General features: G+C 41.1%; 2 protein-coding genes across 5 annotated transcripts in view; both read left to right on the top strand.

Annotated features, from left to right (window-relative positions):
• The first annotated feature begins 533 nt into the window (after positions 1-533).
• On the top strand, positions 534-19,605 carry cyfip2 (cytoplasmic FMR1 interacting protein 2). 2 transcript variants are annotated; one of them, XM_019884339.1, is made up of 30 exons: positions 536-711; positions 6,022-6,171; positions 6,255-6,344; positions 7,615-7,692; positions 8,052-8,153; positions 8,297-8,478; positions 8,574-8,670; positions 9,142-9,270; positions 9,382-9,486; positions 9,566-9,654; positions 9,749-9,986; positions 10,135-10,287; positions 10,469-10,608; positions 10,702-10,849; positions 11,612-11,765; positions 12,353-12,509; positions 12,584-12,680; positions 12,762-12,838; positions 12,929-13,037; positions 13,116-13,235; positions 13,323-13,522; positions 13,599-13,686; positions 13,820-13,963; positions 14,082-14,172; positions 14,632-14,762; positions 16,154-16,226; positions 16,304-16,398; positions 16,485-16,723; positions 17,934-18,081; positions 18,197-19,605. In XM_019884339.1, the coding sequence occupies exons 2-30, from the start codon at positions 6,055-6,057 to the stop codon at positions 18,362-18,364; spliced, it is 3,759 nt and encodes a 1,252-aa protein (XP_019739898.1). In that variant the 5' UTR covers positions 536-711; positions 6,022-6,054; the 3' UTR covers positions 18,365-19,605. The 2 variants fall into 2 exon arrangements, with proteins under 2 accessions (XP_019739899.1, XP_019739898.1); XM_019884340.1 differs by lacking the exons at positions 16,154-16,226; positions 16,304-16,398; positions 16,485-16,723; positions 17,934-18,081; positions 18,197-19,605 and adding an exon at positions 14,999-15,978 and having other exon boundaries at positions 534-711.
• Positions 19,606-20,344: 739 nt separating this feature from the next.
• Positions 20,345-24,951, top strand: part of hmmr (hyaluronan-mediated motility receptor (RHAMM)) — a 9,103-nt gene continuing 4,496 nt past the window's right edge. For 2 of the 3 annotated variants that reach the window (XM_019884402.1, XM_019884400.1), the window contains exons 1-14: positions 20,345-20,502; positions 20,989-21,087; positions 21,179-21,249; positions 21,354-21,431; positions 21,554-21,742; positions 22,172-22,258; positions 22,417-22,528; positions 22,612-22,677; positions 23,336-23,409; positions 23,479-23,549; positions 23,635-23,809; positions 23,882-23,993; positions 24,088-24,224; positions 24,347-24,561. In XM_019884402.1, coding sequence (XP_019739961.1) covers positions 20,457-20,502; positions 20,989-21,087; positions 21,179-21,249; positions 21,354-21,431; positions 21,554-21,742; positions 22,172-22,258; positions 22,417-22,528; positions 22,612-22,677; positions 23,336-23,409; positions 23,479-23,549; positions 23,635-23,809; positions 23,882-23,993; positions 24,088-24,224; positions 24,347-24,561 — 1,532 coding nt within the window. In that variant the 5' untranslated portion in view covers positions 20,345-20,456. The remainder of the gene's footprint in view (positions 20,503-20,988; positions 21,088-21,178; positions 21,250-21,353; positions 21,432-21,553; positions 21,743-22,171; positions 22,259-22,416; positions 22,529-22,611; positions 22,678-23,335; positions 23,410-23,478; positions 23,550-23,634; positions 23,810-23,881; positions 23,994-24,087; positions 24,225-24,346; positions 24,562-24,951) is intronic. The other variant, XM_019884401.1, reaches the window with a different exon arrangement.

Genomic DNA, 24,951 nt, shown 5'->3' with positions numbered 1-24,951 from the left:
TTCCTTGTGTGTTTTTCATACTTGACTAATAAATATGATTCTGATTCTTATTCTGAAATCAATTTAAACGAGACTGAAATGTCCAAATGCAAATGTTTCCGATGACAATACCAGTTTTAATAACTTGGCACAATGACTTTTCAGCACACAAAATAGTTTCCCTCGTTTATTAATTTACATTGAGCTCATACTGAGAAGAAAATTGGGTTACGGGTCATGTTTTTAAGAGCTAGCTCAAATTGGCTCAATTTTTCTACTATTTTCTGGTACAGTTAAAAAAAAAAAATGTTCAAATAATAACGACCGAAGAAATACACTTAACGTTTGTGTGTGCGCGTCTGTGTGTGTGTGTGTGTGTGTGTGTGTGTGTGTGTGTGTGTTTATGACGCTCGTGTATTAAAACATAACTAATGGTGATTATAAACGGTCTCGGTGATGGATGCTTGTGGACACGAATGACCGCGAAAAGCATCACGTTTGCCTCATTGTCATTCTGATCATGTCGGCGCCAGTGTGACTGTCCCTTTAAGAAACTGCACTTGCAGCCATTTTCTGCTCTTTGTGTGGGGTGGATTAGAGCTGGTTCGGCACCGGGGCAAAACTAGACCACCAGTCGACTCTGAAGACGTGCTCAAGGCGGTGAAGAGGTCGAATCGGCGTTGCACTGCCCGTCCGTCCTCCCGTGTTGTCGGACGGACATGAGATTTGCAGGTACGTGCCGACTTGGCGATGGATGGAGCCTCGAAGATGAACGTGGGCTCGCTGGTGATGTGCGCTCCCTTTCTGCCTCACTTCCTGCTCACATAGTGCATCATTATCGGTATTTATGAGCGCTTACACATTTAGTGCATTAAAGGTCGTTGAGCGTTGCTGAGAGTGAGACGGTTCTTTTTCATTACCCCCACACACGGGATTCCCGTTAGCTTCCAGCGGCATCGTAGCTGTTGAGATGGGTGGGGTGATGCGAGCGTAGCAAGTGCACCGATGAGTGATGCAGGCCACACGCTTTTCCTCCACTTCTCACATGGAGGAAAAACTGCCAGGGTGTTGCATAAAATAGTCGTTTGATATATGACTCCTCATTTTGTGAAAGTAGGTTCAGCGTGGATGTGAGAGTAAGCGAGGTGTCAACATTGGAGAGGCTCCACTGCTCTCATGGTGACACGCCTGCGGGCCTGTGACTGATGCTCAAATGACATCCAGTATTCACCTACTTCTGCTTCACGTCCAGATTAACAATTTCCAACGAACTCACGCGATCCCCGCGCAGGCTCCCACCATGTATATCTCGTGTGCCTTCTGCGCGGTTGGAACCTGACTGTTGTGTGAATGTGTAATTCAGCCCCTCACCCAAAGCCGTGATGTCATGATTTGTAGTTGACCGCATTCTTCACCAAATGTGCTTCCAGATGACACCGAAAAATTCCCTCAAAAGCCTCATACAAAAATCAGTATCAACTACTATATTGCATTATTATTTTTCCACCATCTGGTCACTTCATTGCCTACTTCGACACAATCAAAAAACACCTTGTGAAAGAGAAGCTTCCAATATTGTGCTTTACATCAAATATAAGGCTCTGTTTGGATTGCCATTGTTCAAGAATTGATGGTTTAACAAAATGTTTATTAATGTGGTTGTAGTCGTAGTTTGCGATGGATTAGGAAAAAACTACATAATCTGATGTGTTTGTAATGTTTTACTTTCTTAATATCACCACACAAAATGGTCCATTTAACCATCTATTTTGTTTCAAATGTTCAAATAGTTTTTGACATTAAAAACTTGGCATGTTACATTCATTGGCGTTCTAAACATCATCATCACATCCAATTCTAGAGCAAAACCACACATTGATTGTGTTATAAAAATCACATGAGAAAAATGTCGCGCATTTATAAAATTCCATCACAGGAAATTCTTGAAGAAAATGAAACGATTAGGTGTTAAGATGCTAAAATACAACAGCTTTGCATCTCATGTTTCTAATATTTAGCACCAATCATGTTGCTTAAAAATATGCAAAAATACACCAACAAAAGAGTCACTCTGATTTAGTACTGCGCTCCACAATTGTAAACAACAACCACAAGCAAAAACATATTCTTAGAATACACCTCAATACGGAGCCTCTAAGGTGACATTGAAGCAAAAAAAAAACCAACCAAACAAACAAACAAAAAAACAACAACACAAATGCATTATCTCGCAATCTTTGCGAGGGAACATATTTTTTAATTTTTTGCGTTTGGTTGACCAATGGCAGTATTTCAAAGAAAGAGTCATGGAAGAGGACTTGGAACTGTTGGTTTTAAATTCACTCCAAAATAAAAGAGGTTTACCCAGCACATTACCCGGAAGTACATATTACGCTCATTCCAAAAAATGCGAAAGCAGATTTGAATTCCAGGTACAAAACAAAACTAGGCAAAACACACAAATTCTCGTTTTTAAGGTCAATGTTGTCTGCTCGTATTTACTTCCTTTACATAACATGATGATTGCGATTTGTTTTGCCCTCATCCCTTCTCCTACTTGGGAAGGTTGGTCATGTGAACCAGGCTTGTTTTCGCACAAGCCTGTGGTGTCAATTGTTAATGGTCTCAAATAAAAACATGTCATTGATGTGGTCAGGTGACACTAGCCAACGTCCGATGCAGTACATTTCACAGACTTTGCTGGAACATGGGTTTTGACATGCTCTAGATTGGTTTTGTTTGGTGAGCATGAATCAATGTAACATAGTCAACCCCGGGGCAGGGGATTCCATTCAGTCGTGCCACCCTACACTTGACACACTTTCTCTCAGTCTGTGTTCTCTTGACGAGTGCATGATAACAGGCACTGGCCACAGTTCACTGCACAACAGATAAACATCCTTGTTAGTAATGATATATATTTTTTTATTTTCATTCTCAGAGTGCTATTAATTTAACAGTGCAGTATGGTTATTACTATTGTTAAAGGATGTTGTCCATGCTATCTTCTTGGCTTCTTACTGTTTCGTTTAGTTGTTTTTGTTTCCAAAGTCCCTTCCTCTACATGTTCACTGGTTGATGCTTTCATGTGTAGAGGCGCCCAAAAGGCAGTCAATCAACGTCAATGTATTTTTTTGCTCTTCGCAGGAGACTGCGGTCCCTAAGACTTACGATTAGTGGGGGTACTCAGCATCTGTAAGTCAACGAGGGTTGGGTGATATGGCCCAGTAGATGTACACTTTTAGTCCTTCAATCCTTCGCAAAAAAACAAAAAAAACAAACATCCATCCATTATCCAAACCGCTGAACAAATAACACAAAATAAACCAATAGTCCTTATAAACTCTATTGGGAAGAAAGCGCCCTTTGCTATGTATTGGTGACACACACGCGCACGCACACACACACACACACACACACACACACACACACACACACACACACACACACACACAATATTGTATAGAGTGGGAAAGTTTATTCAGCCAACTCCTGCCTTGAATGCCAGTGTTCGGAAACATGAAGAGAATCGGAGCTCAGCAGCGCTGTTAAAGGCAATTTGTACTTTCTATAAGCAGAGTATTTGAAAAACTTTTCTGGTGACCCAAGTCCCCAAAATATAAATGTTGTTGGAGATTCTGAAAAGGAAAATTGTTTTATTTTTAAGATTGGGATTGTTAATACACTCATAGTTGCTGCAGTCCACATTGTGTTTTTGAACAACACAGCAGTTCTCAGAATTACCTTCTATTACTATAGTTACATATTTTATTTATTTGCATTTTATACTTTAATATAAATATATGTGCAGCATATGTAATTGTGTGTTCACATCACATTGTTACTATATATTTGGAACAACTACGTTAGAACTTTGTATCTAACACAAATGAAAACGAATATGGACCTACATTTGAGTTTATTAAGGGTCGCTGGTGGTGTAGTGGTAGACTCGCCTGACTTGTGTGCGGGCAGCATGTGATCGGTTCCCACTCAGTGACGGTGAGAACGTCGGTGTGAATTTTCATTCGTCTCTATATGTGCCCTGCGACTGACTGGCGACCAGTTCAGGGTGTAGTCTGCCTTCCGCCCGAAGTCAGCTGGGATAAACTCCAGCAACTCACCACGACCCTGTCCAGGATTAGCGGTGTTGAAAATGGATGGATGCATGAGTTTATTAAATCGATGAATGAATACCAGTTAAACACAGTCATGTTTTGCAGTACTTTGTACCATTGCACAAGGATAAACTCAGAGTCAGAGAAGAGTCACACATAATAGTTTATTCTGGCACATTTCTTTTCCACACTCATCTTTTCGCTTCCGGCTGTGCATATTAAGCCGATTATTGGCCCTGTCAACTTTGTCTGCCCGGTCTGATGTAAACACACATTTTCCAAAGACCCATGATGGGCATTAAGAGCTTATACATGCTGCTGCAGTTGTGCTGGTGATTGTCATGACAAAAAGAGGGCAAGGACTCGCTGCACTTTCTTAAGAGTAGCACTACATTTCTAGCAGCGATCACGACGGTGATTTACATACATTAAATATCGCCTCATGTATCATGTGATTGTACATGCATAACAATGTGCAACAGACAGTACACAGTACAGCAACTCCATTTTCAATGGACACGTGTCACAGCGTTTCCCATATTTCTCATTGAATTTCTTCATGTAGATTTTCTGACACAAACACAAGATTTTTCCTGCTTAGTTTAGAATTGTATTGCTGTGAATGTCTGTATTGAAAAGGGAGATGATACAGATGCAGGTGCAAGGACATAGAAAAAGGGGTTCAGATGACGAATTGACATACCTAGACCTGTTTATTTTATCATTACTTTAATTTCTGGTCATTTCTGGTCTACAAAATGCACCTGATTAAAAGCCACAACAGCTAAATTTAGCCATAAATACAAATATACATACACTGCCCACTTGGTATTATTAGCTGCAGGTCTCAATGCTGTAACATGGGACATGGAGGCCACACAGTTGAACACTTCTATTTTCCTGAAACACCGGTAGACGCCCCGCCGTACCCCCCAAACAATGCAGAATTCAGCTAGCGACCGAGTAGCGTTCCAGAACCTTTCTCAGTGTCTCTTCTTGTCACACGATGCCATTTTGCTGACAAGCTTCACTACGCAGCAGAGCAGCCTTTGGAAACCTGTTTGTTTCCTATTGGGGAAATGCAGGGAATGTAAAGACTTGGCCGGAATTGCTATCCTTTCAGTCATTTACTAGCAATGGTGGTAGTCAGTCCCCAAACAAACAACAGAGAGACGGGGGTCGCACTGCAGAGATGGATATATTTATGGCACTCATTCCCGAGGCTTAAACTCAACTCTAGATGCTTATTTTTGCTTTACTATGTACAATATAGTTTCTACATTCGCCCTACAGAGCCACGCACACACTTCTGCAATGCCGCAGACAGCTCCTCCCGTGTGTGCACTCCAAACACAAATGGCTGATTAATGTTCAGTATGAGAGCGGACTTGGGGCAGTTTCAATGGTCCACTGTGATGTATTTGGAATTTCATTGGACAGATGTGACGAGACGATGAGTAAATCTATTGGCAGCTTGAAGCTTGTCAGTAATAATTCAAAAATAAACATATTAAAAGCTGCAAGGTTCAAAATGTGAAATAAAGTCATCTGGAAAGTACGGTTCTTATACTAAACACATGCACAGATTCACACACTCATTCTTTTTAATTTTAACTCATGAACTAGTGCTGCCTTCATGAGTGACTATGTTTTTATCTTCACGGGCACTCTTTCCACACTCTGGGCTCTGCTTTTGTAAGTCGAAGCGGCTTGCCTCGTTCCACTCCTGAGCCCCCCGGCTATGGTTGTCATGGTAACAAAAGCCGTATCCTGCATTGGTTGGTTGTTGCTTGGGGCATTTTGACAAAAGCATGTCACAGATATAGGAAGCAAAATGCATAATAAATCTCCTTCTCTTTAGTGGCATAATTCATCCGCGGGCTATTTAATGGTAATCATCTCATGTTCTCACTTCATCGTTCAGACTTGAGTGTGGTGTGATTGAGGCATTGTAACCATGACGACCCACGTGACGCTTGAAGATGCCCTGTCCAATGTGGACCTGCTGGAGGAGCTGCCCCTCCCAGACCAGCAGCCATGCATTGAACCCCCTCCCTCCTCCATTATGTACCAGGTACAAACCCACCTACACTCTCACCTGTCCAGCTCGTGTCAATGTATCTTACTGTCCTCACTAATCTCTCCCTTCTTCTCCAGGCCAATTTTGATACCAACTTTGAAGATAGGAATGCATTTGTGACTGGCATTGCTCGTTATATTGAGCAAGCTACAGTCCACTCCAGCATGGTGAGACCTTTTTTGTATTTTCAAATGGTTCATTACGACTGGTCTGCCATCAGAATTAGTATGGCCAACTGTTTGGTTGTTGGTCCAGCCAAAAATTACGACAGAGCAAAGTTCCACTCAACTTCCTCCTCCATGAATGATGTTGTGAGGGGGACTTGTGTGACTCGACTTACAAATAGGGGAAGCTGTGCTTTATTCAAGTCTATTTCATCAAGAAGTCTCACTTTGGCTGAAGCTAGTCTATTTTAGGATGATAGAACGAGTGGGATTGAGAAATGTGTCTCACCTATTTCTGAATGGAGGGAATTTCTGAATGGAATGTTCCCCTGCTGAAATATTAATAAGTGCCCATTCATAATGGAACAAGTTGCTCATCCGAGAGGAACATGCTATTCTGTGAAGACATTGTAAATTTAAGACAAACCTGCACGCAATAAAATTCTCAACAATAACTTGTCAAAATGATCTGAGCAACTGACAAACTGCAAAGAAAACAATTGCTCAAATGTTCTTCTGGTTTGAAAAATTCATATTGTTTCGTGTAATATGTTACATACATATTTTTGAGACTGTATTGGTTAACTTGATAATGTAATAGTCATTAGCATTGTTTAAGTTTACATTTTTATTTTATTAGTATCATGATAGCAGCTTATTAATGACCAGCTTTTTTTTTTTTTCTTTAGGAAAACACTGTTTACAATAGGGGAAGCTGTGCTTTATTCAAGTCTATTTCATCAAGAAGTCTCACTTTGGCTGAAGCTAGTCTATTTTAGGATGATAGAACGAGTGGGATTGAGAAATGTGTCTCACCTATTTCTGAATGGAGGGAATTTCTGAATGGAATGTTCCCCTGCTGAAATATTAATAAGTGCCCATTCATAATGGAACAAGTTGCTCATCCGAGAGGAACATGCTATTCTGTGAAGACATTGTAAATTTAAGACAAACCTGCACGCAATAAAATTCTCAACAATAACTTGTCAAAATGATCTGAGCAACTGACAAACTGCAAAGAAAACAATTGCTCAAATGTTCTTCTGGTTTGAAAAATTCATATTGTTTCGTGTAATATGTTACATACATATTTTTGAGACTGTATTGGTTAACTTGATAATGTAATAGTCATTAGCATTGTTTAAGTTTACATTTTTATTTTATTAGTATCATGATAGCAGCTTTTTTAATGACCAGCTTTTTTTTTTTTGCTTGAGGAACACACTGTTCACATGGTTGAAATAACGCATTATTACTTTTACACATTGTGCAGAATGAAATGCTGGAGGAAGGACATGAGTATGCTGTGATGCTTTACACTTGGAGAAGCTGCTCTCGAGCTATTCCACAGGTAACATTCAGACACAAATAAATGTTGATTGGTAGACTCACACTTTCCTTTTATTTCACTGACTGTACTGTGAAATCTAGTGTGGTGTATGTTAGATTGTCATGTTCAACCCACAAGTTCCCCTTTCGATGGGTGGCAGCGCGAACTTAAACATCAAGAAACCGAAGAAAACTTTGAAACAAAAAAAATACACAAAACAAGGTGTATTTATATTTTACTGCAATTATCAGCATTCCTTCTTTTAGTGCTGCAATTTATCTTGTGGTCCTGGTTTGACGCTCAATTTTAAATGCTCCAATTCATTTGGTGTATGAGCTAGAATGGCAAGATCTGTAATGGTGCCCTCTGGTGTTTATTAGGTGAAATGCAATGAGCAACCCAACAGAGTTGAGATCTACGAGAAAACAGTGGAGGTGTTGGAGCCTGAAGTCACCAAGCTCATGAAGTTTATGTACTTCCAAGTAAGACATTTTAAAGTGATAATTAGTGTAAGGACATGAGTGTCTAAAGGATGTACTGTTTGTACATCTAAACGTCTATTTATTGCTTTGCATCAGAGCAAATACTGACGTGTTATGGGTTTCAATTTGTTTCTCTTCTTCAGCGGAAAGCTATAGAACGTTTCTGTAGCGAAGTGAAGCGTCTCTGCCATGCTGAGAGAAGGAAAGACTTTGTTTCTGAGGCCTATCTCCTCACTCTGGGCAAATTTATCAACATGTTTGCTGTACTGGACGAACTGAAAAACATGAAATGTAGCGTAAAGAATGATCATTCTGCTTACAAAAGGTACTGTGCCATGCAAAATTGCAACCTTTCTCATTCCTGCATTTGCTTTTTCAAAAGGGACACTGGTTAATGTGTCGGGCTCTCTTTGTCTTCAGGGCTGCTCAGTTCCTGAGGAAGATGGCTGACCCTCAATCCATCCAGGAATCTCAGAATCTGTCCATGTTCTTAGCCAACCACAACAGGATCACTCAGGTTTGTTTGTTACATGCTACTATGTTTACTTTATCTACTCCTTGGATTATTCCCACCAAATTGTGTAACTTCACTGCTACGCAAAACAATACAAAATAAAAACAGCCCTGGCCTGTATGATGAGCAAAACCAGCAGCAAAAACAGAACAAATAAAGTCAAGATTCAAACAACCAATCTGCACTAACAAACCACAGCAGCCCAGCAGGGCTAGCATGTTGCTGTTGCCCTGCCAGGCGCTGGAGATATCTGGTGATCAGCTGGACTCTTGCTGGTATCACCGTCTACCAACAGGTCAACAACGGCATTCTAGTTTTGCTGGGAAACCGTGGCTTCATTGGTAGAGCGGGTTGTCCAATAACCTGGGAAATATCTACTCTATATGCAAAGAACTGTGGGCATGTCTATTTGGAAGTGACCATTTCCAAACTTTGAATATTATATGTTCTCTCTGTTGTTGTGTGTTTGTGTAGTGCCTGCACCAACAGCTGGAAGTGATTCCAGGTTACGAGGAACTTTTGGCTGATATCGTCAACATCTGTGTAGATTATTACGAGAACAAGATGTATTTGACTCCGAGTGAGAAACACATGCTTCTCAAGGTACACACATTTCATACTTTCTTACCAGCCGTTTTACTGTAGTCATGCGCTTGAGGTCGGAGATTGCCTTTTTCCACCCTAAAACAACAAGTATGTGTGTCTATGTGTCAGGTGATGGGATTTGGTCTTTACCTGATGGATGGGAATGTGAGTAATATCTACAAACTAGACGCCAAAAAGAGGATCAACCTTAGCAAGATTGACAAATTCTTTAAAGTAAGACTTGGAACTTTTTAATCTATCTCTGTTCAAAATCAACCGTATCAGAAGAGACTTTCTTTGTTGTGCTTTTAAGCTTCAAGTGGTGCCACTATTTGGAGACATGCAGATAGAGTTGTCCCGCTACATTGAGACAAGTGCTCACTACGAGGAAAACAAGTCCAAGTAAGAGACCCATTAATACACACTTTCAGATGAACAGGTCCCCTTCCTTCTTGAACCTTATGAACCCTTCCTCGTCACCCCCTTGTGCACACAGGTGGACGTGCACCCAGAGCAGTATTTCGCCACAGTACAACCTGTGTGAGCAGATGGTCCAGATCAGAGAGGACCACATTCGCTTCATTTCTGAACTGGCACGCTATAGCAACAGCGAAGTGGTGACGGGCTCAGGCCTGGACAGCCAGAAATCAGATGAGGAGTACAGAGAGCTTTTTGACCTTTCACTGAGGGGTCTGCAGTTGTTGTCCAAGTGGAGCACGCATGTCATGGAAGTTGTGAGTAGTACCTTTTGAATCTCCTCTTGTATTGTAGCTCATTAAGATTGTGTACGTGTGTGTACCTGGCGTGTTAGAAGTCGCCGGTGAGTGTTTGTGTATTCTTAAAGGCACCATCAAAATAATCCACCCTTTCTGGCTCTTTCAGTACTCATGGAAGCTGGTCCATCCCACAGATAAATTTTGTAACAAGGACTGTCCGGGCACAGCAGAGGAGTATGAACGAGCCACACGTTATAATTACACCAGTGAGGAGAAGTTTGCGCTAGTGGAAGTGATTGCCATGATTAAAGGGCTTCAGGTGTGAATGACCGCTTCAGGTTTTTGCGTGTTTTTTTTGCCCTTTTGTATAGAGTACAGATGGATATGCTCAGATTCGGACACATAAAGCATCTTTTTTCTTTTGTTGATACCGCTTCAAAACTTTCTTCCCACTACAAGTGCGATGCTAGCACTCATTCTGATGTTGTTGTGCTAATCAGGTCCTGATGGGCCGAATGGAGTCCGTGTTTAATCAGGCTATCAGGAATACCATCTATGCAGCACTGCAGGACTTTGCCCAGATGACCCTCAGAGAGCCTCTGCGCCAAGCCGTGCGCAAGAAGAAGAATGTCCTCATTAGGTATATACAGATCATTTGCTCAGAAGCACAACTGATGGACTGTATGTCATGTTGTCTCGTGTGGCTCTATCTGCCCATTTTCTTTCTCTTCAGCGTTCTTCAAGCCATTCGAAAAACCGTTTGTGACTGGGAAGGAGCAAGGGAACCACCAAATGATCCGTGTCTGAGGGGGGAGAAGGACCCCAAAGGCGGTTTTGATATCAAGGTGCCCCGGAGAGCTGTGGGGCCTTCGAGCACACAAGTGAGTTTCACTGAAGTTATCATCAACAAAAGGGACGGAAATGAATACATGACATGCAACAGGTGCAAGTGCTTTGGTGTGTAATTCCTCTCAAAGTACGTTAAGTTGCAAATACTAACCACTTGGCAGCCACTTCCTTAGTTACATCAGTACAAGATAATTAAGTCCAACAAATTCTTCCCCTCATCGGTAATGACACTTATCGTATATTCACGACCATAAGATCCAATTAAAAGTCTTACATTTTCTCCCAAAGTGGTCTAATAATGCGGGTCGCCTTGTGTATGCACCGAGTTCCAAAATCTGTGAATGCTATTGTGTCACTTCGATGAGGCGCCTGCTTCACTGACTGATGTTGTGCCGACATGCTGCTTATATAGAGTCAAGGCGGCCATAACTGAGGACAGCATGCGGACGTCAAAGTGGGAAAGGTGGGCGTGAAAGAGGACGCTGAAGGCATGCCCCTAGTTTTACCAAGAGTGCGTCCAACAATACAGTGCGTCTTGTGTACATGTTAAATACCGGAGTAGCACCGTAACTGTCACCACACCTTTTAATGCGGTGCGCCCTATCGTCGTGAAAATCCGGTGATTTTAATTTGCTTCGTGGTTATGACTGGAATTGAGCAAGAACACAGAACTGCGCTCTTAAAATTGTATTGAGTATAGTATCACTATAGAGTTGCTCTTGTTTTCAATCTTATTAAATTGTCTAGTGTGTATATTCTTTCTTCTTCATGGTCCCTCTTTGTGTTCCCTACAGCTGTACATGGTGCGCACTATGTTGGAGTCACTGATTGCAGACAAGAGTGGCTCTAAAAAGACCCTGCGCAGCAGTCTGGATGGACCCATTGTGGTAGCCATAGAAGACTTCCACAAACAGTCCTTCTTCTTCACACACTTGCTCAACTTCAGTGGTGAGGACAATCTCCCTGCACAGACAATGAATGACCTCATTGAGCAAGACAGTTGAGGTCCTTGTCCTGAAACAGTTAATCAGTCCATCAGGGGCTGATCAGGCCTGCTCGTTCCCCCTGAATCTCGATTTATTCGTTTTAGACAGACAATACATTTTGGACACTTGTTTGCTTCTAACTCTGTCTGATCAGTTTGAGAAAGGCTCTTTTATTTTCTTCCGGTTGGATGATTTGGTGACTTAAGGTTTGATCTTGAACACATTTGGGATGAACTCGACCTGGGATTGGGAGTCAGAGGCTCTTGTCTCTGACTTCTGACCTTGCAAATGTTCTGCTGTATGAATAGAAAACAATTCGCACAGACAGGCCCCATAATGTTGCAGAAAGTCTTCCTGACATACCATATTTTCGTTATGTTCCTTTTGGGAATGTTTGTGTCTCACTATGTTATATTAAGTGTGTATGGCTAAAAAGCTGGCATATTTGACCTAACACAATGTGGGAATGATAAACAAAATGACTCGAGTGTATGAATCTGTATTTATTTGAAGAAACACCTCACTTTGTTTTGTCCTTTGAATGTCCAGAGGCCCTGCAGCAGTGTTGTGACCTGTCCCAACTCTGGTTTAGAGAGTTCTTCCTTGAGCTAACCATGGGCCGCAGAATCCAGTTCCCTATTGAGATGTCCATGCCGTGGATTCTCACCGATCACATCCTGGAGACCAAGGAACCGTCAATGATGGAGTGAGTCCCACTTCCTCAACAAGTCAGATTGGGTTTTGAACCAAATGTGTTTAATGCGTTCCTCATTTGGCTAGGTATGTGCTGTATCCCCTGGATTTGTACAATGACAGTGGCTACTATGCTCTTACTAAGTTCAAGAAGCAGTTCCTCTATGATGAGATTGAGGCTGAGGTAATGTCTAATGGTATCCTCAATTCAAATGTCATAATTTTATGACCATTTCTTGAAATAAAAGTGTTTACTCCTTCACAGGTCAACCTTTGCTTTGATCAGTTTGTCTACAAGTTGGCTGACCAGATATTTGCATACTATAAAGCAATGGCTGGAAGGTGGGAAGTGTGAATTGGTCCTAATCAGTTTGATTAGGCACAATAATTTGCACCGATTAAAAGAGTTTTGTTTTTTCTCCCCCCACAAAGTGTCCTGCTTGACAAGCGCTTCCGTGCAGAGTGTAAAAACTATGGGGTGATTATACCGTACCCTCCTTCGAACCGCTATGAGACGTTGCTTAAACAGAGACATGTGCAGGTACTAAAAACAACTTGAATATATAACTGTGCACTTGACTTATTTATTTATTCACTCGGTTCCTTCTGTGCGCTACAGCTTCTGGGTCGCTCCATTGACCTGAATCGTCTTATCACCCAGAGGATCTCTGCTGCCATGTACAAGTCTCTGGACCATGCCATCAGCCGCTTTGAAAGCGAGGATCTAACCTCTATTGTGGTAAAGATCACATATCGTACCCCGGGGAAATAGCTCAGCGTTCGATGTCGATTTTAAAGGCAACACTTTGTGTCACGCTTGGGTCAGGAGTTGGAGTGGCTTCTGGAGATCAATAGACTGACCCACCGGCTTCTGTCCAAGCACATGACCTTGGACAGCTTTGATGCCATGTTCCGTGAGGCCAATCACAACGTCTCAGCTCCCTACGGCCGAATTACACTTCATGTCTTTTGGGAGCTCAATTTCGATTTCCTCCCTAATTATTGCTACAATGGATCCACCAACCGGTCTGTCCTTGCTTGCAGATACGCGTTTTTTTCAATGGTAAAACGTTGAACTGTTTTAAGCCTGTTTTATTTTCAGATTTGTACGCACAGCTATTCCTTTCACCCAAGAGCCCCAGAGAGACAAGCCAGCTAACGTGCAGCCTTATTACCTGTATGGGTCCAAGGTGTGCCTTAGTCTTACGCACATTTCATTTCATTTTCAAAAAGATTGTTTCACTAACGACATAGATTGAAACAGACTGTATGTCGTTTGCTGACTGACACTGGTTCTTTTTTTGTCTCCTCTTTTCCTCTTAGCCTCTGAACATTGCCTACTCTCACATATACAGCTCCTACAGGAACTTTGTTGGCCCACCTCACTTCAAGACCATTTGTCGTCTTCTTGGTTACCAAGGCATTGCTGTTGTGATGGAGGAGCTGCTCAAGATTGTCAAGAGCTTGGTATTCATTGTTATTTTCCTCTCATGAGCATGTCCCCACCATCTCTTTTTTTTTTTTTTTTTTTTTCTTTTTGTGGACTCTCAATATGACTTTGCGGTTCATCTTTGTGTCCCCTCAGTTACAGGGCACCATCTTGCAGTATGTAAAAACACTCATTGAAGTCATGCCCAAAATCTGCCGCCTACCCCGCCATGAATACGGCTCCCCGGGTGAGTGATTCAATGACAACACTGGAAGGTTAAAAGAGTTATACCATAAACGGTGCACCACTTTGCATCCCATTCAGAATGACCTCCTTGCATCTTGACTTGACCTGCAAATTCAGATCAGACTTTTGGCGGCTGGGCTACCACAATGAGAAGGGTTTAGTAATCCTTAGATTACCAACGTTCTGTACCACAAATTCTGACCCGACTTACTCGTTTGAAATCTTACTACCATCAGTTATCCTCTCTCATCCTGATGCTTGGACACAGTGTGGGTCAACAAATCCTCTGACATCATTCAATCTTAGATTATTAGTTGTATGGATGAATTTTACCGTCCCAAACAACCCATTTGTTTTTAAGCGTGGGTGGGAAAAAAAATATTTATTTTGGGGGGATTTGTAATTTATGTCATAAAAAGATTGAGTGGACAGCAAGATTTCCATCCGCCTTTAATTGTAGGGATCTTGGAGTTCTTCCACCATCAACTCAAGGATATAATCGAGTACGCTGAGCTCAAGACAGATGTCTTCCAGAGTTTAAGGGAGGTGGGGAACGCCATTCTCTTCTGCCTGCTCATTGAGCAAGCTCTGGTAAGATCACGATTCTGCTGCTGACATGACAGTTTAAGATGGTATAATAAGATCCCCCAGCCTGGACTGCGAATGTGTTGTGTCATTTGTGTGGGAGTCTAAAGTTTTCTGCCTGATTGAAAATGTCCTCTAAATCAGCTATCAGAGAGTCTTTCAGACCCCAGTCTGATTGCTACAGTGAGTTTAATCTTGAAACTATGATTCTATTTCTCATTACACGCTGGCATCAACCACAGGTGGTAAGGACATGGGTTTTGTTCATTGCCGTCTAAATAACATTGAGATGATTTCTTTCTTTCCGTTTCTCTCATTTTGCTTTGGCTTGCTGTGCTCTCTTTCTATTTCTGCGTTTGCATGACACGGTTTTATATCACAACAGGCCTAGAAAAAAACAGATGTGGCATTAACTGAGATCTAAAGACAGATTCATAAAACAATAACAAGCTACTGTATAAGAATCCCAATGTGCTTTTCATCCACGGAGGAAATTGTGTCACATTGTTGGAGGCTTGCTATTGCAGTCACGTGATGAACATGTATTCTGATTCTAGGTGCATGTTTCTTGTTTGCATAACATCTCATTTTTACATCAAACACTAACCTTTTTTAAATAGGCGACATCTGTGGATATCCTATTTTATTTCAACATACGTACTGTACATAGAAGCATGTGTCCTGCTTTTATTACTGCATGGCTCATCCTGTCATGAATGCACACACTTAGAAATTATTTAACATTAGTGTTTCATTTCATTTAAGCTTGTGTGCCTTCAATAAATGTCATCACATGCTAAAAGAACAGGAACAGTTGATTTGATCTTAAAATATGCGTAAAGGTTATGACGACCCTGATTTGCTGAAATAAATTATTAATCTTAGAAAACAGTTTCGATAGTTCCATTATCACAACTTTTTGGGAACAGTTTTGGGAAGGCCTTTTCTGCTCCATTATTACTGTCTCCTTGTGCACACAGCAAGGTCCATAACGTATTTGTGTTGGAAGATCTTGAGAGCTCTGACCTTAACCCAATCAAAAACCTTTTAGGATGAACTAGAACTCAGCTTGTGAGCCAGGCCTTCTCGCATCAACTAATTCCATATTCTTTCATTTTCACTGCTAACTCGACAGTGATACTGACGCCCAAATGTTATTATTGTCTTAACTGTCCAAAAAAAAAAAAATACAACATGTGAGGGACATTAATTTTCTCAGATATGTAGAGATCTAACTGACACAGCATGCACAAACTATGGATAGGAGAGGATGGTGGATGAATGAGAAATTAACATCACTTCATGGCTTACCTGCATGCTCGAGAAGTCTTAAAATGTTTTGAAGCATCACAGCCCATTCATACTATTTCATCCCGTATACTTTTTTTTAATATTAGTCACAGGAGGAAGTGTGTGACCTTCTTCATGCTGCCCCCTTCCAAAACATTCTCCCAAGAGTATACATCAAAGGTATATTTGGTTCGAAATCATTCAAATTGAATGGGTGATTATATTTTTGACATGAAAAATGTTAATGTGACGTGTAGAGGGAGAGCGTCTGGAAGTGAGGATGAAAAGACTGGAAGCAAAGTACGCCCCTCTCCACCTGGTGCCTCTGATTGAGAGGCTGGGAACCCCTCAGGTATTTTTCTGCTCGTGCAAACCCAGTTCTCTTGTATATATTTCAAGATGAATGTATGTTATTTCATTGTTTTGTCTTTCTGGTAGCAAATTGCCATTGCACGTGAGGGAGATTTGCTGACCAAAGAACGCCTGTGCTGTGGCCTTTCCATGTTTGAGGTCATCTTGACGCGTATCCGCAGCTTCTTGCAAGACGGAGTGTGGCGCGGGCCTCCTCCCACCAATGGTGTCATGCATGTCGATGAGTGCATGGAGTTCCACCGCCTCTGGAGTGCAATGCAGTTTGTGTATTGCATTCCAGTAGGCACTCACGAGTTCACAGCAGAGTGAGTAACACCAGATTTATGTATGTCAATCTGCCAAAAAGACAGTTGAATACCAGAGGTGGGCGTCATCAGTCTGTCAGGGAGGTGCCGTCAGTATTTCACGCTGGCCCAGTCCGTCGCTTGTCGGCGGCAGCCATTCAGAGAATGTAATTTCCACATCATACGCAGGCGACGCGCAAGCAAAGACAAAACTCAATCATGAAAAAAAAAAATTACAAGAAAAACGATATACACACACAGCGTTGTGATCTGTGAAATAAAAACAATATGGGGCAATGTCACTGCGATCTGTGGGACCGCAAGGTACACAACGCGAGGGATGAGTATTGATAGGCTATTAATGATACTACTACTCTTAACAATACTGGTTATGAATCCGTTGCCTTAACGGTATTCTTATTGATACTTTTTTTGCTTAGAAAAACAATAAAACAAAATTGTTACAACGAAGACTGCTTATATCAGATGCTATTCATAACAGCAGAGTTAACTCAATGTAAATGATGCCACCTAGTGCTGCGTGAGTGTACATTAGTGAAAAACCTCACTCCTTCGAGCCTTGAGAGCCACTGACTTGGTTAAATCGGTTCCTTAAAAATGTTATGAAAAGTTATTTTTACCGTGGCTCCAGAAAATTCATTTTCATCAAATAATCTTAATTTGTATCTGTACCCAAATAAAGTAAAGACAAAGTAACCTAACACTTACTCGTCTGAAATTAGGTGCTGTACATATGACATTATGATTATCATGATGCAACTCAGTGTTTGCATCATGATACAAAGGTATAATGGCTGGCATTTATTTCATCCAGAGATGCATTAAAAGTGACTGAGAAGCCAGCCAATGGTAGTGCGGTCGGATGTGTGCAAAAGTAGGATATAAACAGAAACCTAAGTGGCAGTAAGAGTTAATTGAATCACTGATGACTTAAAAATTCCAGCGGAGCGCTTTGAATCGATTCAAGCAGGTGACTTGTCTGGGGATAAGACTTGCACTGGTTGTCTGGTTACCACAAGGTAAAAAAATACTTGTAATAAGTACGGTACTATTTGTGAAATTGTAGTAGTAAAGTAGTAGGAGCATTACTGCCTCAACTGGCCTGTAGCAATGATTATTTTCTTACTTTTGGAATACTCCTAACACACACAACTGTAATTAATGACAGTAAATCAGAAGTGTAGCATGACATGTGTGCTTTGACCTTTAGGCAGTGCTTTGGCGATGGCCTGAACTGGGCCGGCTGTGCTGTCATTGTTCTGTTGGGACAGCAGCGTCGCTTTGATCTCTTCGACTTTTGCTACCACCTGCTCAAAGTGCAAAGACAAGATGGCAAGGATGAGATCATCAAAAATGTGGTAGGTGCACTGTAACTGTAGCAGAAATTAAGAACCAACCACGTTTTTAGTCGTCAATGTTGTCCAGTTGCTTGATTAACCGCAATTCACGTGTTCACTATTCTCTTCTTCACAGCCACTGAAGAAGATGGCAGACCGCATCAGGAAGTACCAGATCCTTAACAATGAAATCTTTGCTATCCTGAACAAGTACATGAAGGCCGTTGAGACAGACAGTTCCACTGTGGAGCATGTTCGCTGTTTCCAGCCTCCTATACACCAATCCCTGGCTACCACTTGTTGAAAATAGATGTCGGCAGACAGCACACACTGAAACACCCACATTCCTCATGGATGTGATGCCCTTTCTCGTATATCGATCTCTGGTCTCTTACAGTTGAGAGTTACTTCATTTCCTCCTCACATTGGCGGAAGAAATTCTGTTTTGAATCATCTCAAACTGTTACCTTCACTGAAATTTCGGAGATTGCTTGCAGTAGTGGAGTCGAGGAGAGGTGGAAGTACAAAGTATATCTTCACAACTGAATTTGTTTATGTGAATATACACATGACTTGCAATCAGATTCATGCATGCCCTCTCATATTCTTTCAGCTGTACACCACATTGGATTTCTTAAGCAGATGAGAAAATATGAGTCCAGGTCTTCAATGACTGTGAGTCCTAGCATAAGGTAAATACGATTCCTAATGGATGCTAATTATTCAAGTTATTAGTCATGTCAGCAACAAAACCAGAGGCACGACTACGGATGCTATGGGCTCACATCCACATTCCCGAATATATTTCTTTCTCATTTATGTAATTATTTGATGTGACGATGATAGGTCATCTGTCTACAAATACAGTGATTTCTTTAAAAAAAATAAGACAGTACCGGTATTTTTTTTTTTTTTAATGCGTCCGCTTACTAGCAAGGAAACAATGTTACATGGCCGGCCGGTTTCATTTGCGTTTCATTATCCCACCCCCTCCAAACTCATTTGATTATCTTGACACATTTTTATTCAACGCAAATTTTAATGTAAATTTCACAGTCGAACTAAGTGAAGTGATGTGTGTTGTAATTGTTCTTGTTTTAATATGAATACTTTTATTTACATATTCTTGGTATGCTTTTCTGCTACGGACTGGAAACCTCATTTCTTTTTCTTTTTTTTCCTGTTGGAAAGATTTTTATATGCTGTTGACGAATACAGTGTTGGTATTCCTTACGTAGAAAGAAAACAAAATGATTGGTGAATATGTTTTGTTTTTTCAAGAATCTGAAACAGCAACAAGATGAGTAAATACCTCTGGGTGGATGACAACAGTGCTATACTAGATTAACCTGTTTGGCGTGTGTGTGTGTGGATGATGCTGGTCCAATAGATGTGTGAAATGAAGAAAAACATGTCATTAATTGAGCATTTCTTGAAAATAGTCAGTATTGATTATTGTTGGATTTTTGCTTTAGTTTTAGCAATGCTATCAAGCTATGATAAATTAGCCCTTATTTTTTCACAAGAAGGATAACAGATGACTTACTCAACAATAACCCCTACTTGTGATCTTTTTCTGCTTACGTTTTCATTGAGAAATTTTCTTTTGTAACTATCTTTTTATTATATTTATTCAACTTTGATCTATTGTTCATTTACAGGTTAATCTAGTAAAAATAAAGTATGTATCTTTGTGAAACTTAAGCATGGAAGTGTAATTTATTGTCATTGGCGGCTCCATTTGTGACATGAGGCTTTGTTTATGTAATTGTACAAGTGACCGTGTTTTGAAGCACTGGAACTGGGGGAAAAAGATTATCAAATGGACAACAATGGCCCTGCATAGGATGAGAAATTATGTTGTATTTCCATGAAATAAAACATGTTTAACTGAAAGGAGGTGTCATGCTTGAGTATTTTGGTTTAATTTGATCTGAGCATTGTGTATTTGCTAAAGACATTTTGAATGTGAAGAGACTCAGAATTTGATCAGTAAATTTGGTCTTGTGTTCGCCATTACTGAAGACGTCATGTTCTGCGCCTTTATTATGAATTGCTCGTCCTGTATCCAATAAAAACGAAGTACAACTTTAGCTCTGGGGCTGCTGGAAATGGTAAGTGTGATCTTTTTTGTTGTTGTCACCGGTTTGCACAAGATGCATCATTTTGGTGAAGAATATGCATTTGAATGGTGTTACTGTATTTTGTTAAACGTAAACGCTTGCGTGACGTCAACAGAGAGTCAGCCGACGTTCATTGGTCACACACACGGAAATGCGTATATGACGTCTTTTTGAAATTTCAGCGCTGAAACTCCAGTAGCTGTTTGCTGCTGTCCTTGGGAGCTGCGCATTTTGGGCATTCGGGAAAAATAATCACACTCTTGGGGAATCGAAATGTCTTTCGCAAGAGCTCCTTTGAAAAGGTTCAACGAACCTGTTGGTAAGTAAAATCGAGCGGTGTTTTATTTACGTTGCGGATTTGCAGCAGACACGTACTAGCATCACGCACGCAGCGTTGGGTTTATTTCAAAATTGTAGGACAATTTAGATAGCAACCTTTGGAAGAATGTATCCGTTATTATATGTTTCATGTTGTCGAAGTAAAACAAGTAATAAACCACACACAATGGTTATTTTTGTCGCAACCGGTAACTTTACCGTTTTGCCGTGAATCGCGCGTGAACGACAAGTACAAATCCTGTAGCGTTGGAAGTGTGCCAGCTTGTGACATACTAGGTATAGCAGTCGTCTCCGTGGTGATTCTTTATTCCATCGCGTCACAAGTTCAAATACCGCTCTGTACCTTTTGAATTTTATTATTCTCAAATTTTGGAATGACTCCTATACAAAAAAGTACAATGACACGATAACTCTCTATTACTACCAAATAAGTGTTGTAAATTCTGAAAATCTTCTTTTACCCAAGGTTGCGCCCCTGCACCGGGCATCTATGACATCAAACCTGAAGAATTGAAGGGGCCTGCATCCTTTGAGAAATCGGATCGATTCAAAGATGCAAAGGCAGGTTGGTAACATGTCAATCTGATAGACATATTACGACACTGACCTCATGAAATCGTGTGTAACGTAGTTGTTTTCTTCATTTGTGTGTTCAGTGCCCCCATCATCACCTTCCAGAAGTGCAATGATGTCTCCAGTCAGAAGAACACTGTCAGTTGATGGAATGGTAAATGACAGTTGACATTACAATATTGTTGTATTAACAAACTATTATTTTTCGATTGATTTGGGTCCATACAATTTCCTTGCCATTTTAAATTTATCTTACAGGTTGAGGCGTCAAGTACAAAAAAGAGAGAACATTGCATGACCTTGGAAATGAAACAACATCGATTATTGGAGAAAGAGGTGCACCTTTTTAAAACAAAATTTGGGCAATGCTATAACAACCAGAATTCAGAACCAGCAACTGCTATAAAAATAATAGACTTATATGGCGCAATATTGATTTTTGTTTTTTCTCCTTGTAGATCCGCTTACTGGTCCAGCAGAGAGGGGAACAGGATCGACGGTTGTTCTCCCTTGAGGAGGACTTAAAAAAAGTGGAGGCCAAGTTGTTGGCGGCAGTCAGGGAGAAGACCGGTCTCACTGCTAACATCACCACCCTTGAAAGACAGAAAGCTGAACTCAAGAAAGTCAATGAATTCTTAAAAAACAAGGTTTGTTGTATTCTTCCTTTGCCCGTGTGTGTGTCTTTTTTTAAAGTCAGATACAATTCCTGACCTGTTTTGCCAGCCGCAGCTTGTTGCATATAAAGTTGTTGTTCCAATAAAGTATTTTTCAAATATATCTTAAGTCATTGTCAATCTTTACATCATATGAAACTACAGAATACCACTTGAGATGACTATATATCAGGAAATATGGTCATGCTGTACCGCTCCCAAAATGTTGGTCGCACCAGTGCTACCAGCGTCAAAGTTAGCATAGAGCCCTGACATGTCTTTAAAAAAATTACATTTTTTCTATCTAATGAAAGAAACATATTGTTTCACCTGGCAAAATAAGCAGGCTAATTGTATTCTGGAGCTAGCTGATGTTTTCAATATATTTTACAGCTCAATTAGTGAGTGTGTGTTTCCTCCCAGGTTTCAGCTGACACAACAAAAAAGAGGATCAATTCACTTACAATGGAGCTGATGGAAGCCAGGAACAAATTGGACGGCAAAAACAAGGTATGCATTTGGTACACCCACCTCCCTCATTACAACAGTTTTTATTACCATTCTTTATTACTATAAACACAGTAAAATGTTCCATGAGATAAGATGATGATCATAGTTTCATTTGTGAGCCAATTATTCAGATGTATACCGAATATGTCTGAGTGCAGGAGCTCAGTGTTCTACAGCTCAGCTCCGAAGGTCACCTCAAGGTGCTCGAAACAGATCTCAGAGCGAGTAAGGACATTGTTAAAGCTTTAACAGACAGGAATAGAGACTTGGGTAAGGATGAACAGCAACCGTTCACCTTGTTTTGTACTCAAATGCCAGGTATGTTAATTCAACGTTAATGTTGTCTTTCACAGAGGACCTCCATCAAGTGATGAAAAAACAAAATGAGGAGTTGCAACAACAGAATGACAGGTTACATGGTGAGTTGATCCCCAATGTAATGTAGTGAAGGGCAATGTTTATAAGGCAGTGGGGAGGCCAGCCATGGTGGTACTGCTTGGAGACAGTGCCACTGAAGGGATGGCAGGAGACAGCAGGAAGTGGCAGAGATGAAGGGATTGTGGTTCTTTTTAGGAGCAACCAAGTTGAAAATCAGATGACATTTTTGCAATTTGCTGCAGGAACTTGAACACACTGGTATGGCGTATTGTCTCAAATTTATATAAGTAATTATGCATTTTTTGCCTTTAGGATAATCCCTCTCCTATTTTTTTCCTTTATTTGCCAATATGTTTTAGTTTGGTATAATTACACTGCAATAACTGAACAGTTTTCTTACACTTGCTTTGTATTGCCTTTATTTCTATTAATACGGTAAATCCAGTTTTGGGTTGAAAATGCCCAGTGAAGTCATGGTCGTCATTTATACGCGGATGTTTGCTATTTGTGAGCCGGTCCGGTCCGTAACCCCTTGAATAGCCAGGGTTGATTGTATATTTTGTGAAATGAATGCCTTTAAAAACAAATGAAAACTGAGCTCTATTGCAATGCATTTTTAATCAAGCTCCTTTCATGGACCACATTTAATTGAACAGACCTCTTGCCCAACTTGCAATATTATTCTTATTATTTTTCCAGCTGAGATACGGGAGCTACAAATGGAAATCAAAGTTGTTCAGGGATATATGGATGCATCCAATGATCAGAATCAGGTGGGCATGAAAGTGAAAATTTGCAATTGGATCCATCGCAGGCATTCATTCACAGATTCACTTTCGTAGGATCTCCGCTTAAAGCTTAAAGAGACAACACAGCAAGTCATCGTCTGTAACTCCGAGCTGCAGAACATGAAGTGAGTAAATGCATAATAGTTCCCTTAAAGGGTGTCAGATTTCAATTCAAGAAAAGATCACAGATATCTGTTGCATGTTCTGCAGACACCTCGAGGAGGAGCTTGAGCAGTGCCACGCAAAGCTTGAAAGCACTGAAGTTGCTCTGAGGCAAAAAGAGGACGACATGCTGAAACATGAGCACGAGATGCAGGCCTCAAAGGAGGCTTTATCAGAAGTGGAGAGGAAGTTGAAGGAAGAGCTTAAGGCCTCCCAAAAGACGGTGAGTGACTTGGAGACACAATTGAACTTCATCAACCAACAAATCCACGACTCTCAAGCAACGGTTGGTCAGCAGGAGGTCGAACTGGGAATGCTACGGGAGGTACTCCAAAGGACGGAGAGGAAGATGCTTGAAGATGTGGCACATCTTGAACAGAAGTGTCTGCTTTCGGCAGAGGAGAAACGTATGTATGCTCACCCACCGATATCAATCGTAAACAACCAGAACAAAATTCAACAAAGTGTTGTTGATGTTGTTGTTGCTTTTCAAAATTCAAGAGGAGGGCTTCAGGAAACTGGAGGAGTTGACCACAGAGCTCAAACAGCTGAAGGACAAAAACCAAGATGAGAAAGACAGACGGATTCAGCTCCACCACGAGCATGCTTCTCTCGTTGAGGAACTGGCGAAAGAAAGGGTCAGTCGCTGGAGTTATTTGCATGGAATTTCCTTACCCTTTTTGAAATTCCTCCCCTGTTTTAGTGATGTGATGAAGGCATTTCTTAAAGCCCATTTTTTTTTCTGTTTGAACGCGCCCAGGCTCTGGTAGACTCTCTTACTGTGCTGCTAGAGCAAGAGAGGCAGGAGTCAGAGGAGCACCGGAGTAAGATGAATGAGGAGCTGGAGGAGGTGCTGGGAGAGCTGGCTCTCATGGAGGAACAGGCGCAAAGACGAGGTGAAGCGAGGGATCAGGGTCAGGAGGAAATCAATGCGTTGGAGAGACAACTGGGTGAAACCAGGGAACTTTTTGAGCGGTGAGTTACATCAAATCTAAATGGACGCTCAGTACCTTGGAGCATTCCGAGTTACCCGCCATTGTTCATTTCTGAAAGTTGTGAGACCAAATTTGAAGTATGAGTGAGCTTCATATATCCTGCCACTAGATGGCAGCGGCGAATGGTACAGGGTCCGCCCAGCATCCTATAATTTGAGCTAGAACAGTGTCCGACATTCAGTCTTTTTGAGTAGTGGTCCTGTCGGGCGAGTGTGTATGAGGCGAGTATGTAACATATTGGACTGCTATGGTGCGGTCAACTACTTGGGCCTGACTCGTATGGATTTTCTTGAGGTTGATGCCGATTCCCAGATTTCACACCCCCCCCCCCCCCCAAAAAAAAAAAACCAAAAAACACAATAAACCACGG

The sequence above is a fragment of the Hippocampus comes genome, unplaced genomic scaffold (assembly GCF_001891065.2).
Source record: "Hippocampus comes isolate QL1 unplaced genomic scaffold, H_comes_QL1_v1.1 scaffold156, whole genome shotgun sequence".
Classification (NCBI taxonomy): domain Eukaryota; kingdom Metazoa; phylum Chordata; class Actinopteri; order Syngnathiformes; family Syngnathidae; genus Hippocampus; species Hippocampus comes.
The sequence above is the reverse complement of the archived record's forward strand: the minus strand, read 5'-3'. Positions and strand labels throughout refer to the sequence as shown.